Source organism: Lagopus muta, chromosome 2 (assembly GCF_023343835.1).
Source record: "Lagopus muta isolate bLagMut1 chromosome 2, bLagMut1 primary, whole genome shotgun sequence".
NCBI classification, from domain to species: domain Eukaryota; kingdom Metazoa; phylum Chordata; class Aves; order Galliformes; family Phasianidae; genus Lagopus; species Lagopus muta.
Window position 1 is genome coordinate 3,757,961 of NC_064434.1, and position 16,623 is coordinate 3,774,583.

The 16,623-nt window shown below is 46.0% G+C and overlaps 1 protein-coding gene across 3 annotated transcripts in view; it reads right to left on the reverse strand.

Annotated features, from left to right (window-relative positions):
• The window catches only part of BLK (BLK proto-oncogene, Src family tyrosine kinase), a 36,495-nt gene extending 22,414 nt beyond the window's left edge, over nucleotides 1–14,081 (reverse strand). For 2 of the 3 annotated variants that reach the window (XM_048937402.1, XM_048937401.1), the window contains exon 1: nucleotides 13,604–14,081. Coding sequence is in view for 1 of the 3 variants with exons in the window: in XM_048937403.1 (XP_048793360.1) it covers nucleotides 5,899–5,978 (80 nt within the window). In the remaining 2 variants the exon portion in view is untranslated. Of the gene's footprint in view, nucleotides 1–5,898; nucleotides 6,040–13,603 lie in introns of those variants that run through there. The other variant, XM_048937403.1, reaches the window with a different exon arrangement.
• Nucleotides 14,082–16,623: the final 2,542 nt, after the last annotated feature.

Genomic DNA, 16,623 nt, shown 5'->3' on the forward strand with positions numbered 1-16,623 from the left:
CTTGTGCTTGAGGCCTAGCTTAATTTGCAGCTCTGAAATGTAATTTCAGCTCTGATCAATAATCCCAGCATAATACCAGGTCAAGGTAAAAATAGCCAAACTGCTGCAATCTTAGTCTTCTCAGCTCCTTAAACATGTAGGGAGCATTTGAAGCTTGCATTATTGAAAAGCTATTGGCAAAAGCATATAAAGTATCTACATCACCACATCATCCAGCACCAAATTTTGCCCTGGTCTCTGTTTCGAAAAAAAAGGCAACAACAACAACAAATCAAATCCAAACTTCAAATCTTTATATCTGGTCAATGACACATTGACTTCTGATTTTGCCAAAATGCCTCAAGGTCTGTAACAAATACAAAGGACTAAAGATCCAGGGAACAACATTAACAGTCATCTCCCCCAGATGTCAATCTGATGCTGTGTCATGATTAGAATCCAACAGAGGATTCTAAAAAATTTCCAGCAAATCAGACTTGTGGGAAAAAAATTACCCAAGTAAAAGTGAAATTTTTGTTTTCTAGTATGGTTCTTATGTATCAAAATCTGGGACCTTTGGAATGAGAAAGTTTCCAACAGAGCCATCTCAGTATTCTAAGGTGACCAAGAAAAGTCTTCAGTCCTTGAGAGAGAAGGAGATGATGGCCCCAAGAAGAAAACCACGAGCTTCAAGAGAGGTGGAGAAGGTGAAGACTCCAAGTAGGGTCTTCACAAGCTCTGAGATGATGAACTCAAGATGAGCAGAAGATGAGGAGCCTCAAGAGCAGAGAAGTTGGAAGACCCCAATTTCTTTTTTGAACTACCTTCTCCCTTCTGCTAAAATGAAGAAAATGGGTAGACCCACATGTGTTATTTTCCCCAAACAAAAGCTTTACAGCATCCATACATCTCTGGGCTTTTCTCAGACCTGAGCCTTCAGGTGGTCCATCCACCTGTAGATAGACCTCAGCATCTCTCTGGGCAGAGACTCAGTGCAGGTTGCCTTTGCCTTAGATACATATCTATGGTCTTTGTACATGTTGTCTAAATACCCATCACAGGATCTTTGATATACTTTTCCTCTAAATGGGAGTTGCTGGCATGTCAATTGCTACCTTTTCTATGGAGTTAGGGTATAAGAGAAATAGCAGAAGTCTGCTACATTTCAACCATCAATCACGCCACCAGGATTGTTTTATGAAAGGACCAATGAACAATATGTAGAATGAGGAATGCACGTTTTGGGATCTTGAGTCAATCTCAGGGATGGCACTGGTGGAGCCATGTCATGGAAGGCATGAAGAGGTGTCAGCTACAGCAAGTGCCATCAGATGACGAAGGACTTTGTGGCCATCCCATCTTTACAGACAAGGTTTGAGGAGAGCAGGGACCATGCTCTGAGTTCTACATGTCCACACAGTGTTGCTGTGTCCAGGGGATCGCCCTTGTGACAGCTGGGTGTCATAGAATGGCTCGGGTTGGAAGGGACCAGGAGGATCATCAAGTTCCAACCCTCCTGCTGCAGGAAGGGCCGTGTCCCACCACGGAGCTTTCTCCCCACAAACATACAAGTGTCAAGGACACAGCTGTGCAAAGCCACACCGAGAAGCAAACAACTCGTCCCATCTCAGGCGGGAAATAGAACTGGTGAGAAATCTCCGGTAAAGGTCATCCGCTCCCACCCACATCTTTTCCTGCACTGCACACAGAGATTTGCACAGCTCTGGGTAATCATAACCCCTACAGAACCCAACGTTCACACTGCCACGGCCTTCGGTATCCGATGAGCCCACCCTTCGTGCCAGAAGGTCCTAGATAAATGGACAGATAATGCCGCAGTCCAACAGTGACCAAAACAGAACGCTGCTTGTCATCTCCCAGCACATTGCTGGTGAAGTTTTCATTTTCTTAATTTCTTTTTTCCCCCCAAAAAAGGTGGATGAGAGGAACGCACACTATTCAAAGCATTTCTGCTTATGGTTAATTTCTTTTTAAAGCTATGTCGCACACAAAAAAGAAAGATTGAGAAAAACAACTGAAAGTAACTGATAATTCTCCCGGCACCTTATTTGCTCTTTTTTGTTGCTGTTGTTTTGTTTGGTTGTTTTGTTGGCTTGTTTCTCCCTAGAGGAAAAGAGCACTGAAGAGAAGAAAATAGCAAGTCAGAAAAACAAGGAGGTGTCCCTGGCTATAGCAGGAGGTTGGAACTGGATGATCTTAAAGGTCTCTCCCAAACCAAACCATTCTGTGATTCCATGATTTTTAATTACTGAAAGTGAGGAAACCTCTCCTTCTGATAGTCCTTGAGTATAGATAAGAAAACTATTCATCGCATTGATAATACTTAACTAAAATGCTCTCCTGTGTTCATTCTTCTTTTCACTCATTTCCTCAAGTCTACTCAAGTTCAAAACCAACACAATTTATTTTAAGAACATCTTTTTAAAGCAACCAGAGTTCAAAACTGAATAAAAGTATTTGATGCAATGCAAAATTTTCCAGATGTCCAGCTCGGTTGCTGGCAAATTTTGAGTAAGAATATTTCACACAGAAGTCTCCTTGAGAGAGTCAAGTGAGCCCTTGCTGAGCAACCTGAAAGACACAAGAATGGTGAGCCCTGTGCAGCATCCGCCTCTGAACAAATGCACGACACACATGCACATCACACACACATTGGATGCTTGGATAGGAAAGAAGATGGTCTTTAGAGGGGACACTTTGGCTCAGGAGAGCAGGATGCAGGTACATATGTTCCTGCAACAATGGTCCAAGGGAGGTTTCTGAAGACCCCATCAGAGCTCATCTCAAGCAAAGCTTCCACTGACAACTGGGTGACAGAATTGTGATGGAGAATCAAGGATGCGACTGAAGGTTCTATCAAAGCCCATCTTTGAAAGGGTTTGCAGAACATTCCCTGCTGAAACAAGCCATCAAGCTGTGCCTGAAGTCCCATTAAGGAGTCCAGTAGAGGTGAACGCAAGTCTTTGCTGATCATAGGGTTTGAGGATCTGCCTTTTCTCAATGCTGGGCCTTCTCAGTTCTTTAGGGTGTCAAAACAAACAAACAAACAAACAAGATGGTGACAAAATGGACCTGCTGGATACACACATATATTTGTTGCAGCAGGTGGGAGAACAGGATGGAAGTACCTGTGCTAAGCCAGGTGTGGCAAGACCTAATTTTCCCATCCTCTCTGGGTAAGCAATCCTATATCACAGGCATGCCATCTCCTGCAGTTGGCTTCTTTCTGCTACCCAAACAAATGTTTCTTCTGATGTTTTCTGCAATGGGGATGTGGATGACACAGATGAGCAGCCTTGGGATTGCACGGGTGTGCATGGGGAAACAAGAAGGCTGAATCTTGCAGAAAAGCAGAAGTCTCGGCTCGTTATTTGCTTCACCCCCATGAAATTGTGCCATGGAAAAAGAACTTAAGGCCTGAGCAAGCCAAAAGTGTTTCACTGTGAGGGCAGCTCCAAAAACCCCCAATAAATCTCAAAATGGCCTCCTTTACATTCAGACTTCAGAGGGGGTCCAGCAAAGTGTTTTCATAGTTGACCCAGATTAGATATTTCACTTCATTTTAAAACTTCAGAAAGTCTTTCATAAGAAAATGGATTTAAAAGGAAATGGCATTAAAAAATGCAAAACTATAAAAACATATTCTAAAAATGAAAGGTCTTGATTGCTGAAGCTCTCTTTCTCCTACCAGAAAGGATGAATGAAATCAGCTCACTTCAGATACAATGATTTAGATATGCCAGATTTGCAGCTGAATAAGTGAAGAGAAAAAAAGATCCGTTGAAATTTCCCCCCAGATCTAGGCATGTCCCAGATGCATTACATACTCTGGAAGCTTTCTTCTATCTTAACAAAATAGTTCATTACATTTCCAAACTAGGCAACCTCGGATTGCTTTGCAAGACACAGCACCAAAGAATTACAGAAGAGCTTGATTAGATCAGCTACTCAAATGGGAACAAAGAAGCCATCGCTGCTGTGACTGCTTTCCAGTTCTGCTGGGGTTTGGTAAAGATGTATGTTTAAGTCTGCATGATTAGCGGGTCTGTTGCTAGGAGGTGGTTAGAAGTCAGAATTGAGCAACAAGAAACGTGCTGTGCTATAAACAGCACCAATCCCACAGAAGGTCTGTCTCAGAAAGAAGACAATGCATGCAGTGCTGCATCCGCAGCTAAAGTCACGATCACTCCTATGGCCAAAAGCTACTTCTCACTTGGAGGGACCAGAGTGCGCATAGAGGAGTTAGAAAAGCAATGTAGAAAGTAGAGCTGGAAAGCACAGAGCACTGAGCATCACGGCCTCCGTTGGAGAGTGAAGCAGATGCCTATGTTACATGTTGCATCTACACAAAATCACTGAAGACCTGGAAGGTTCCTATTGGTAATGCTCAAATGTCATCCAGTTCAGGTTGGATATTAGGAAATATTTCTTTTCTAAAACAATGGTTATGTGCTGGCACAGCTGCTCAGGGAGGTGGTGGGGTCTCTGTCCCTGGAGGTGCTCCATAACCATGGGGATGTGGCACTGAGAGACGTGGTCAGTGGGTATGGTGGTGATAGGTCAACGTCACACTTCATGATCTCAGTGGTCTTTTCCAACCTTCGTGATTCTGTGAATGCCTTTTGAAAACGCTTTCATCATGACCTCAGCTCCAATGTTGTGATGGCCAGGTGGGGATGGATCTACAGGAGCTGAGATCCTGCAGCATGGGGATGGGGATGCACTGGAGAGAGGAAATAGGAGGGCAGGGCCAGGAGAATAACACACAACTCTTTGAGTGCCAGGAGTATCTCTGGTGCTTACCATGTATGAGCAATGTTATCATAAAGCTGCATTGCTGCATAACAATTTCTGTTGGCATTTCAGTCCAAAGCTTGTTCATGGGTTATAGGCAAGTTGGAGCATGGCAAAGGAAGATCCACTCCACAGGCCAGCTCTGACTGAGGTCTAAATCCTGTGGAAATGGGCACAGCCTGTGCTCCTTAGCCAAAAACTGCAAAGCTCTGTTTTGAAATACTTTGTGGGCACATTCTGGTGATCTGCAGGGATGTGGAGTGAGCCTGGCCTAAACCAACCTAGCCTTCAGCCATGGGGACATGAGGAAGGGCTGTGCCCTTAGTGATGGGGGCATGAGGAGATGGATGGGGCGTCCTTCCACACCACTACATTTGGTCAGCCATATTTCTGCCCTGAGATATGCCCCTCCTGCAAGCCCTCCTTCTGGATACAACAGGAGTAGTTCAGATGAGGTCTCATCAGCAAGGGAAGCCTTTTCCATGTGAAATTGATGGGATTTTGCAGGATCCATCAGCCCCTTGCGTCAGGCCTCAGCAGGAACGATCCCCCTTCCCAACACACTCAGATGGGGCCTCGGACCACAAGGAAAGATGTACATCTCCATGGGGAAAGAGGGGATCTCCACAGGGAAAGAAGGAATCTCTATAGGGAGAGATGTACATCTCCAGCCCCACTTCCGAACGCTTCCAATTGCTTGGAAAGCCAGGTCAGAAAGAGCTCCTGAGCTCAGGACCCTTCCCCTGCTGATCACAGCAGTGTCCAGCTCCAACCAGCCTCCCCCACACATACACTTTGATCTCTTCCACCGCAGGCCCTGGGGAACAGGGAGGATGGGAGGATCAAGGTACACACACCTGGCACACATTTCTCTCCTTCAGCTGCAAACCAAGGGAAAAGCCTCCTTGAAAACCATCCCTTGGGACCAGGTTATTGCAACCACTGGTGCTGCTCCCATCTTTCCTCTCTGTCTTATGGATAGAGGGGGTAGGACACAGGGCAGGGAGATATCAAATGAAGAGGGAATGAAAGAGGAAGAAGGTAGAAGAAAGCCTCCCCCACCCTCAGGGAAACGTTCAGAGGGGTGGGATGAGCCCTACTTGCCTGTTTCCTATGAAGCTGCTCCTGGAGACACGACCTGAGGATGGGCGAAGCACTGGTTCGACCCATGACCGATGCTCCATGGGGCTGAGAGCCCTCAGAAAACTTCCCCGTTAGAGATCCCTGGCTCACACCACGTCCCCACCATCCATAGGACTGAAGGCTTAGAATGTTGCACCCCCGGGTTGCAGAAGCAGCCTGATTTTGTGATTGCGTTTAATGGACTTTCTTTTTTTAATCACGTCTCCGTGTCAGAACTGACTCCTTTCTTCCCTCAGAGGATTCCTTGCTCTATTTTAAATATTGGCATGATCCATCCGGGAGGGGGGGCAAGTCGCACTTCCCAGACAATCTGGCCAAAACAGCACTGAGGAAGGCGAGAAACTCAGAGAGAACCCAGGCACAAAACCCATCAAAACCCACAGGCTACTAACAGCCGTCATTAAAATAAGCTGTGACGACTGTGAATGGGCCGTGTTTCCACTACGCAAACCACCAAACTTTAGGAAACAGCTGAACAAACCTTGCAGTGATTAAATACAAAACGAAAAACAATAAAAAAGACTTTTTGAGATGAAATGCATTTTGTTCCAGGGAGCCCCAACCCTCTATGAACCTACTCAACCATAGAACTGAGGGGGCAACACGGTCTAATGACAAAGACCTGGACAGAGACTTGTGGGTGACTCTGAAGAAGTGACTTTCTCATTCTGCCTCAGCACGCTCAATAGGAAGGCTGCAATTTGTCTGTCTCAGGAGACGACTGTTGTATAAGGAGCAGAATTTCTTCCCACCGACTCCTGAGGCTTCCCATAGGGTGCCTAAAGGGATTTTTTCACCAGGGTATTTTCAATGCGTTTGTGAAGCAGACCTGCTGGGCTGCTGTTTGTTGTCCTTAAGCTGTTGCAAGGACAGAGTCCCCCCCCCAAAAAAAAAATCCACACTGAGTGACCTCTGTGGGTTGTTGCATGCTGTGGTTTTGTAACATACGGGTCAGCAGGAGGGAAGGGATGCTGGGTCTCAGTGCTCTTGAGGTTGGAGAGACCTCATGCTTTGTAGTTCAGCCGCTCTCGCAGGGAAGACAGACGTAAGCCGACATCCGTTCAGTGCAGCGCACAGCCCCAAAGTCACCCTTGTTCTGCTGATGTTGTTGGCAGGGGAAAGGCTTCGTGGGGCAGCGCTGAGGTCAAAGCAAAGGACCCTGAATGGCCATAAGACCCAAGGACGGGACAGGGTTGGCTGAGGGCACGATGCTGTGCATGTGGAGAAGTTGCTCCGGGATGTAGGTGCCCATTGCCCCAGTGCTGCTCGTGGGCATCACCTCTGCAAGTGCTCTGTGCTCCTGGCAAAAGGACAAAATCCCATGGAGGGCTGCAAGACCGCGGGACCTTAGGCTGGGCCTTAAATAGGAATCTGTGGGTACTTTATCTTCTCTGGGGCCATTCCATGCCCCTTGACTGATAGCTGGCAGAGGCCAAGGTCAACACAGGTTCTCCCTGCAGACAACCAGGGCAGACACCCACTCAGTTGCCCCCAGCCAGGCGTGTGCAGAACCAGGCTGGCTGTTTGCATACCGAAGAGATACAGAAATGAGGAAGCCCTTGCAGATTTGTCAGACCTCTCCCTCACCAGCTTGCATTCTGCTGTCCCCACTCTCCTCCAGCTAAGGGCAGAGGAAAGGGCAGAGAGCCAGAGAGGGCCGGGTTGGGGCTGGGGAAGGGGATGGCTGTGTCAGGGCTAGCTGGAGCACTTTGAGCTTTTGGGAAGGGCTTTACTCTTTGGCAGAGAGCTCATCTGAGGTACCTGACTGCTCTTTGCTAAGTGAGCTTCACTTCCTACTCCTACAAAAAAGGAAGTTGCTTTTTTAGAAGGCGGCTTGCCATCCACCGCAGAGGTAGGAAGGAGAAGCTGCCATGAGGTGCAGCAAAGGCTTAGAAACAAGGCTGCCAAGTCATCTTGGGAAACAGGGCGACCTGCTTCTGATTTGAGACACATTTCCAATTCTGGCAGTGGGGAAACCCAGCAGCCACAGCCAGGCTGCTGTGCAGACCCTTCCAGTCATGGACACATTTAAAGCAACTCAAAGAAAGAAATTTAAATAAGCAGAATAGGTAAATCTATTTCATTCCAAGGAGATTTTTTGCTCCTGAAGGTATCCAGGCTGTGACACTGGTTGTTACCTGCAGGTCAGCCCTTCCACTACTGCTTCCACTTCTCATGGCCCTGAGATGAGATCCAGAGTATGGGAGTCCACACAAGTGAATCCCTTCTGCAGTTTGCTTACTCAGAAGTGATGAAGCACCGGCCTAAAGGTGTCTTTTGAAAATAACTGGTAGGAAATCACTCAGAAAGCATACAAAACGGCACTAAAAAAACCAAAATGTCTTGTATGCAGTTCCCAGGTCACTCCAGATGGATTCCACCTGCCCCAAATTTCTTTATCCTGAAAATGCAGGCTGTTACCTCCCCCTCCCAAGTAGGGAGATGGCAGTCCATCAGTCCCTAGATGCTCTCCAGGAGTAGTGTGCAGTTCCACAGCTGCTTGGTCTCCGCTGCCTTTTATAGTCCCCCAAAAGCCATGCATGGATCCAGCCTGTGAGCTAAATCATGGGGTCACAGAATCATGAAGGTTGGAAAAGACCACTAAGATCTCCAAGTCCAAGCTCAACCCACCCCCACCATGCCCACTGACCATATCCCTCACCCCCATGGTTCTTGAACAGCTCCAGGGGCAGTGACTCTGCCACCTCCATGGCTTTTAGGTGCCTGTAGGCACCCAAGGACCTGTAGGACCTCAAGGACTTACCACTCCACAAGACTAAATTAACCTAATTTACCATCTGAAACTTCCAGTTTCCATCATTCCCCTGGTAGATTAAAAGCTAATTTATGGCAACATCATGCTTGTTGATGAGCATGCTGATGTGTGATAAACAGCCCTGCAGCCTCCATTTTCATAGGAACTGTAGGATAGGAACCAAGTTGGAAGGGACTCACGAGGATCACAGAGTATAACTCTTGGCTTCACACAGCACCACCCAAAATCCAAAGAGAGCTACGCCCAAACGTTCCTTCAGCTCCAGCAGATCATGGCTGCGACCACTTACACTTTCTGACCTCTGAAGGCAGCATCTCCAGTGATAAAATAGTAAAATCTCTCACCTTTCAAAATACGGTGGTTGCTGGCAAATTCCTTGCTAGGACTTTTCAGGGCTTTGTTTAACCTGTTGAATCATGTGGGCACTGCATGGCTACCCCAAGGGACAGGGATGAAAACACACCAGTAGCTTTGGCAGAATCTGTTCTCCTTGCGCCCAGGAGCCTGCCCATGTGGGACAAGCTCTCCTCCCCAGCCCTCCCTGCCAGGCTGCTCACATCATGCCTATTCTGGTTATTTGCGTCAGCTGAGACCCTGACTGACTAGTATTCTCCCTCTGGAAACAAATGAGAATTTCTGATGCGTGTTGGCTGCAGTCATGTCTCAAAGAGCTGCAGACTTCTTCCTCTGCCTCTCAAGTGCTGAAGGCCAAATACGTAAGAGATATGGGAAAAAACTCTGAGATAAATGTCAAGTAAAAGCTTTTATATCAATTTGTCCTTTTGTTTAACACGGCCTTGGTTCTCTCTCCTTCCATCACGATGCCTTAATGTTTCCATAGATCTCATTTAACCTGCATTCAAAGCCCATTTATTGCCATAGAATGGCTTGGGTTGGAAGGGATCTCAAAGATGATCTAGCTCCAACCCCATTTTGAGCTGTGCTGCCCCTAATATTCTTGGTTTCAAGCCATTCACTGTGAGCAGTTATTTGCATAAATACAGAAGCCATTGCGGCTCAGGTTTTGGGTAGGCACCAACCTGAACTGAGGTAGGTCCTGCAACATCTTAGCTCCTCTGCCCACAGAAGGGTTTCCCTTTTCCCCACTCCTTCACTGAGAAGGGAGGTACCCTCTCATGGAGGCAACTTGTGCAATCTGATGGTCCTTCACCACTCGTCACCATTACCTGGGGAAGTGCAGGGGTCTGAGAAAAGAGCAAGCTATGACCTTCTGTGCACTAGGATACATCATAGTGCAGGAAACATGGACCCTGGTGACATGGACAGTTAATTGCCTCATTTTCCTCTTGGCCATAAAGACCTTTATGCAAATGACACCAGGAGTCTGTGCACCCAGCCTTTAACCTCCAAGAGTTGCGCATCCAACCATTGGTGAAGCGGCCCAGATGCCCCAGACAAACAAGTAATTTTTCACTCTTCTTCTCCTCTCATCAGAGAAGCAGAGGACTCATCTGTATTTCTGCTCTATCTCCTACGTGCCTGACATGCCAGACACGAAGGATCCTGCGCGCTGCTTTTTGATCAGTAACAGATTTCTCTGTTCCAGAGGAGCAGAATGCGTTCTATCAGATTCTGTCAAATCAAACAAACAATTTCATAAGTAAATACAAGTTTGCAGGGGGTAAACAGCAGAGAGTTTTGAAAAGCTCGTTTCCTGCCAGAAACGATACATATGTTACAGGGTTGTAGGTTCTAGGGAACCCGTTCAGCTTGGGGTTGGAGATGATTTCCAGAGGGCCCTTCCAACCCCTATGATTCTGTGAAATATAGGACTGATGCCTAAATGGTCATCTAATCTGTCCAGTGGGCCTATATCATTTCTGAGAGACTGCCTAACTTGTGCTTACAGACTCTCAGCCATGCAAATTCCCACTGCTCCCCAGGCAGTTTGTCCCAGCCCTCCAATTCTTACATCCTTAAGATGACTTCTTAATCATCAGCACTAATTACCCTCATTGAAAGCTCCATCTGCTTATCCTGTCCATCACAGACGTGAAGTTTATTCCCTCTTTCTCTGCGTGCCAGTGACACACATCAAACAGCAGCACTTCTTGCAAAAATCCTACATTGTTCACCCTGTCTGCACCTTTGTTCAGCTGTGTGCCTTCGCTTTGGGCATTTTATAATTGGGTTTGGAATCTTGAATAGGCAAAACCACAATGTTTTGCAAGTTAAAGCTGACCAACATTAACAAAAGCAAAATTACTCTGCAAAACCCCAGAAACATTGTTCTCCAGCCCGGTTGCAACATTTTCTTGGAAGTGATTATAATTACGAGTCCATTTTTTATTTCGACATGAGGAATTGCTGTCTTTTGGGCTTTGTTTTTTGGGGGGGAATTTTTTTTGGCTGGCCGGTGGAAGGAATTCAAGTGGGTTTAGCCCTGATACGGAAGACAGACCGATCTCTGAGAAGCACAGGGCTTGTCCAATATAAAGCACTGGAGGTCTGCTTTCTGTTCCCGCCGGGTAAGCTGCGCTTTAACATTTATTTTTAAGCAATAACCATGACCCTGAATATCCTGTTTCACGCAGGGATGTACTTTCTTTTGAGTTCCATGGTGACATTTGACGGTGTAGCTAATTCTTCCACAAGTAGCAGGACCCTGAGGCTGTAATCTCTTGCCAAGACCTCTGGAAAGGGAGAATTCCATCCATCTTTATCCCCTCCACTACTTCTAATCTCTGCTGTTTGCCATCTGCTGTAACCCTAACACAAAAGCTGACTTGCACCACAGAAGATGAATAAGTGAATGGAAAATTTGGGGTTGCCGATGGCTCCAGCAGGATTTAGCCCCAGAGATCTTGCAAAACATTTGCCCGTGATTGAACTCTCTGCGTCTGCAGGAAACTATTGACCGTAAGGGAGCTCATCCACACGGAGTCAACGCCTGGTTGCCTCCTGCATCTTGCAGGAAGAGCAGCAAGAAAACTGCCTTTTTAACATAGAGAAAATGGAAAGGATGATAGGAAGAAAGGAAGACAGATAATGATGAATTAACAGTGTTCCCCAACGCTCCTACTCTGCCCAGTGTTGTGCCGTGACTCCCATCTAACTCACAGGACCTGTTTCCAGATGGTATTGCTGGTGAACAACAGCCCCTTTCCAAAAGCCATGTCTGCACTAGGAGACAGCCTGATTAACCCACGGGACTTTGAAGTGTCCACAGAGGTTTCATGGAGAGTTAAAGGTTGAATGCATGGTTAGCAGGAGAGTCACAAAGCAGAAATAAAAGAGCTGATATTCTTGTCTGTAATAGATGCTCAAATTCTTTCAAAGCACACAAATACTTCGATTTCTTTTAATGCTCAGTTTGAGATACCATGGGCTTATTTAACAGGGGCTGAGGAACACGACACTCCAGGGCAGAAATGCAAGAAAGAACAGCCCAGGTTCTCTTAAGTAGAATATAGGAAGTTGTTACATAAGCAGAAAAAAATAAAGGAAATTTTGGGGCACCTTGGTGAAATTTTCACTTAAATATGTCTTAGGTTCTTTCTCCTCCATCAGAAAACTCAGCCTTCTGCCTTTTAGCTGCAACCAAGGTGCAGTGGCAGCCCTGTCTTGGCAAGGCTGAATAGGCCGAACAAATTTACTTTACAGATTTTTGTGCATCAGCATAATGATAGCGCTGCAGAAGGGCTAGGAGAAAATACAAGATGTGTGCAAGAAACCATGCGTTCTGCAGCCCTCAGACCTTCTGACAAAGATTTAATTAAACCTTCATGTAACAACTGGTGGAGCATATTAATGAGGATGCCTTTGCCGGTCTGCAGCTGACTTATTCTCCCCTTAATTTCTTGCTGTCTCCTCTCCTCTAGCACACACCAGACCTGGAACCACATGTCAGTGCTATGTGTAGCACCTTCTCCTGGCTCTACTTTGAAGATTCATCATCAATACAGTCTTGCAGCATGCTTACAAGATAGGCAACAAGTGCCCCCATTTCACAGGGAGGGTAACTAAAGTGCCATAAGAAAGTTTTAACTTGCCAAACCCGCCATGAAGCCTTAAGCAAACGTCTGAAGAGCTCTGAGATGCAAACAGCCTATGTCAGTGCAGCTGCTCGTCCCTCATGGAGGTCTCACAGAAACACAGTGGTGTCTGAGGTATCCAACCAAGCGTGAAAGGCATGGAGGTTTGTGGAGGATTGCTTGCATGGGAATGGGAAGTGACCAAGGAGAGAAGCATGAGGCCTATAGTTCCTATAACTCCACTGGGGCACTCCAGATTGCCAGAAGCTTTGTCCACAACCAGCATTATTAAGTACAAGACTGACTGGAGGAGGTGGTGAAAGTACAGTTATTACCTCCAAAAAGACAAACAGCTTCAGCACAATCCAACCTATTTGTAGGGCACAACAAAGGAAAGATCCTCAGCCCCCAGTGACCGTCTTGGCAGAAGGGGAATTAAAGCCTCAGCCCTTCTCTGCACCATATGCAGCATCCAAGCACTCAGTTCAGCAACCACCACCAAGAACACAAGCATCAAAATTTTTACTTCCTTTTGCCATTTTAAGGGCTTTCATCTACTTATAAGTTTTTGGTTTCTTTTTAGGAGAAAGAGATTGATCAGTGCCTGGGTCAGCTTCTGGGTTAAAGCATCACTCCCACCTCAGAGGGTGCCCAGATTCCAGATGATACACGTAGCCAGAAGAGAAGGGAGAAATGCACGCTGTCTCAACCCACAGCCAATTCCCTTTGACCATCCCACCACACATCTTTAAGGGCTCAGTCACCACTAATGCGTGGACGATAACCACAGATGGATCGCATCTTGGGTACTCTAAGAGGATGCACCCAATGGAGAGGTGGGCAAAAAACAGGCAGCAGAATGAAGCAAAGGTTTTGGAAAACTGTTTGCACTTACCTGGCTGCTCCTTTGTCAGATTAAATCATAGCCCACTTGGTCCAAGTTGTCTACCAGAGGGTAATAATCTCTTGTAGGGTGTGAACTTCAGAGCTTAAGCTCTCCTTGATAAGCTTTAATCCTTACAGCACGTAGAAAGAGAAACCCTAATTCTTCTTGGTGTTGTCAGTTGGCTGCTGTTAGTGGCTTCCTGTCGACAACAGCTGAATGACAAATCACACAGGTTTTTACACTTGTAGATATTGTAGGACTGGTAGTATAACCACACTGCTCATTTAGTGCTAATGTTAGAAATGTGGCCAGCCCAGCAGAACCGTTATCCGCAAAGGCTGTAAAAAAGCATCTAAAAAAGACTGTTCCTCCTCAACAGATGCCCCAAACTGCTCTCATTCAGGCTGATGTGAGTTGAAAGGCACCTGTGAATCCACAGGGCGTTAAAGCTTGTCTGTAAAGGGGAGGAGAAATATGGGCCCTTCAGTTTTCTAGATTGGCCCACTCACAGCTCAGAGCACTCTGGGCCAATGGTAGGAGTGGAGATATTTACTGTGCATGCTTAATTTTTGTGAGAGCTTATCAGGTTCTAGCCTGAGCTGTTTCCCATTTTGTGATTATCAGGGTTACAGTGCTGTAATCTCATTCACTTTCCATTTGAGGTTCTGCTTCTGCTTCAAATCTCATCTAAAGAGAACAGTCAGGTTCCTCCTCAGAGCTACGTTGTCATTAGGGCACAGGGAGGAGAGAGATGCAGGAGACAGATGACAGCACATAATCATATCTCTTTATTCCATGTATGTAAAGATCTTATAGGGTCTTTTGGCATAGATTGCTTCCAACCACTCAGTGGTTTCAGATCTCCAGACCCAGCTAAAGGCCAGGCAGCTGATTTGCATCTCCTATTGGTTCTGCTGGGTTTTGGATGGAGCCTTTGCTGAGACAACACAAGTCAGCCCAAGCTTATTGCAAAACATAGGGATCCTACCTGAAGCTGGTACATTGATGGGTGTTCACCAACTAAGTTCTGAGATGGGGACTTACAGTTTCATCTAACAGAAGACTGAATCTCAGGTCCTGCAGGTCAGGCAGCACCACTGGCTGAGACAACATTGCCAAAGCCAATGTGGGAATTGTGGACTACCTCCAAAGAGTGGTCTTTGGAAGTTGAGAACTTTTCTTTTTATGGTTCATTCCCTATCCTGGAAAAAAAACAAACCACAAAGCAGAAGAATCTAAAAAGCGATCGTATTTCACACACTATTTTCATTTTAGTGACTGCCTCCAAAATGGGTCAGTTTTGTTCAGAAACAGCAAAAAAAACAAAAAAAAAAAGGAAAATCAAACTACTGGGCAGAAAAAAAAAAGTCAAAAATAGCTCTGTCTTTCACTTGTTCTCTGAGCAGAAGCTATTGGTCAGATTCAGTTTGTCATGCCACCAAAGGATGAAGTGAAACTGTTTTTTTGTCTGTCAATCAGATGCAAATCCAGGAAATCTCACCCAGTTCCTGCCATAGGAGCGAGCAGATGCTGATGCAGAGACCAAGAGGGGTGCTAAGGACAGGGATGCTGCAGCCTGCATTTTTGGAGGACACTGCTGTGCCGCAGGACAGCTTTCTTACAGCTCCTGTTGGTCTCTGCAGATGCTGATGAAATCACTGGGGAATTGAGCTGCCCATGCTGTGCAACCCACCCCATGCTGTGACGGTGGTTTCACTCAAAAATCATAGTGTGACACTGAGCGTGAACTGAGAAATGGCTGAATCCTAGAGAGCTCATCCACCATCATCATGTGGCCCCTATTTGTACATGTGGGGCCTCCGTGACCTTTGCAGAAGGAGCCAGCAGGTCCTTTGGATGTCGCCTAGCAGAAGAGGTCCCAGACATATGGGGCACACAGCTCTGAACTGGTGATATTGATCAGAAACAGCACAACAAACATGTGGACATCTGGGATATCTCACATCTCCAGATCAAGGGTAGTAAGCATAGGGATTCCCTCAGTGAGTTCTTCTGGAGGTGCTCAAGGCTGGGATGGATGGGGCATTGGGCTGCCTGGTCTGGTGGGAGCACCCAGCCCATGGCAGGGGTTGGGACTGGATGATCTTTATGGTCCTGCTCAAATCAGTGATCCTAGAATTCTACCTGAATCTCAGTACTTAACCCAAGATGGACTCATAATTCCAGAAGGGAATTCATCCCATCTTAAAACACTATCTGAGATAAGCTTTCCTTTCCTTTCTCTTCCTTAGATCAGGAAGCCATGGTAACAAATTTAGGCCGGACAGAATATTTGAGCTGAAGTCTGGGTAGATGGTATCCAGCCCAATCCCTCCACTGTCACCTTTTTCAAGGAAGATGTCCACCTGGCATTTTACTAAGTAGCCTTACTGGAAAACCAGGTAAGACAGGAAGGGTAATTCTTGGTTCACTAGCACTTCTGGAAAATAATTTACAATGATTTTGGATGAAAGAGTATCACACATACTGTTTTTTTTTCCTTTTTTTCAGCAAGATAGAGAGGAGTGGAAAAAAACCACATCTTGTTCCTGAGATTCTAAATGCTTTTTCTTCTTTGGGCTGCTGCAATGAACTGGGGTTAGCAGATTCTCAAAGGAAGCAGTTACAAATGAGCTACTTCGAATCCTTGGAAAAGGTTATGATTTTCTTTGGAAATGATTCTCAGTTCTTCACACCTTAGAGAAGTTTTTGGAGTTGAAGGGAAGAATAATTTGCTACCTTAACGCATACATTTACAAAGTTCTGCAGCCCCCAAATTGATTCTTTTTAAGCTGTAAAAAAAAAAAAAAAAAGGAGTTGGTGGGCTTCAACCCTTCCATTGGGGTGGTGAACTGCAGTGAGACAATATGAAGGGGCAAACAGCAATTACCCATAGGTGACACCCAAGCTGGATTGGGTCTTCCATATAGAGGTCCCCAGTTAAGACATGTTGCTTTTCCACGAGGATGAGCTTAGAATCATAGAATCATAAAATCATGAAGGTTGGAAAACACCACTAAGATCATCAA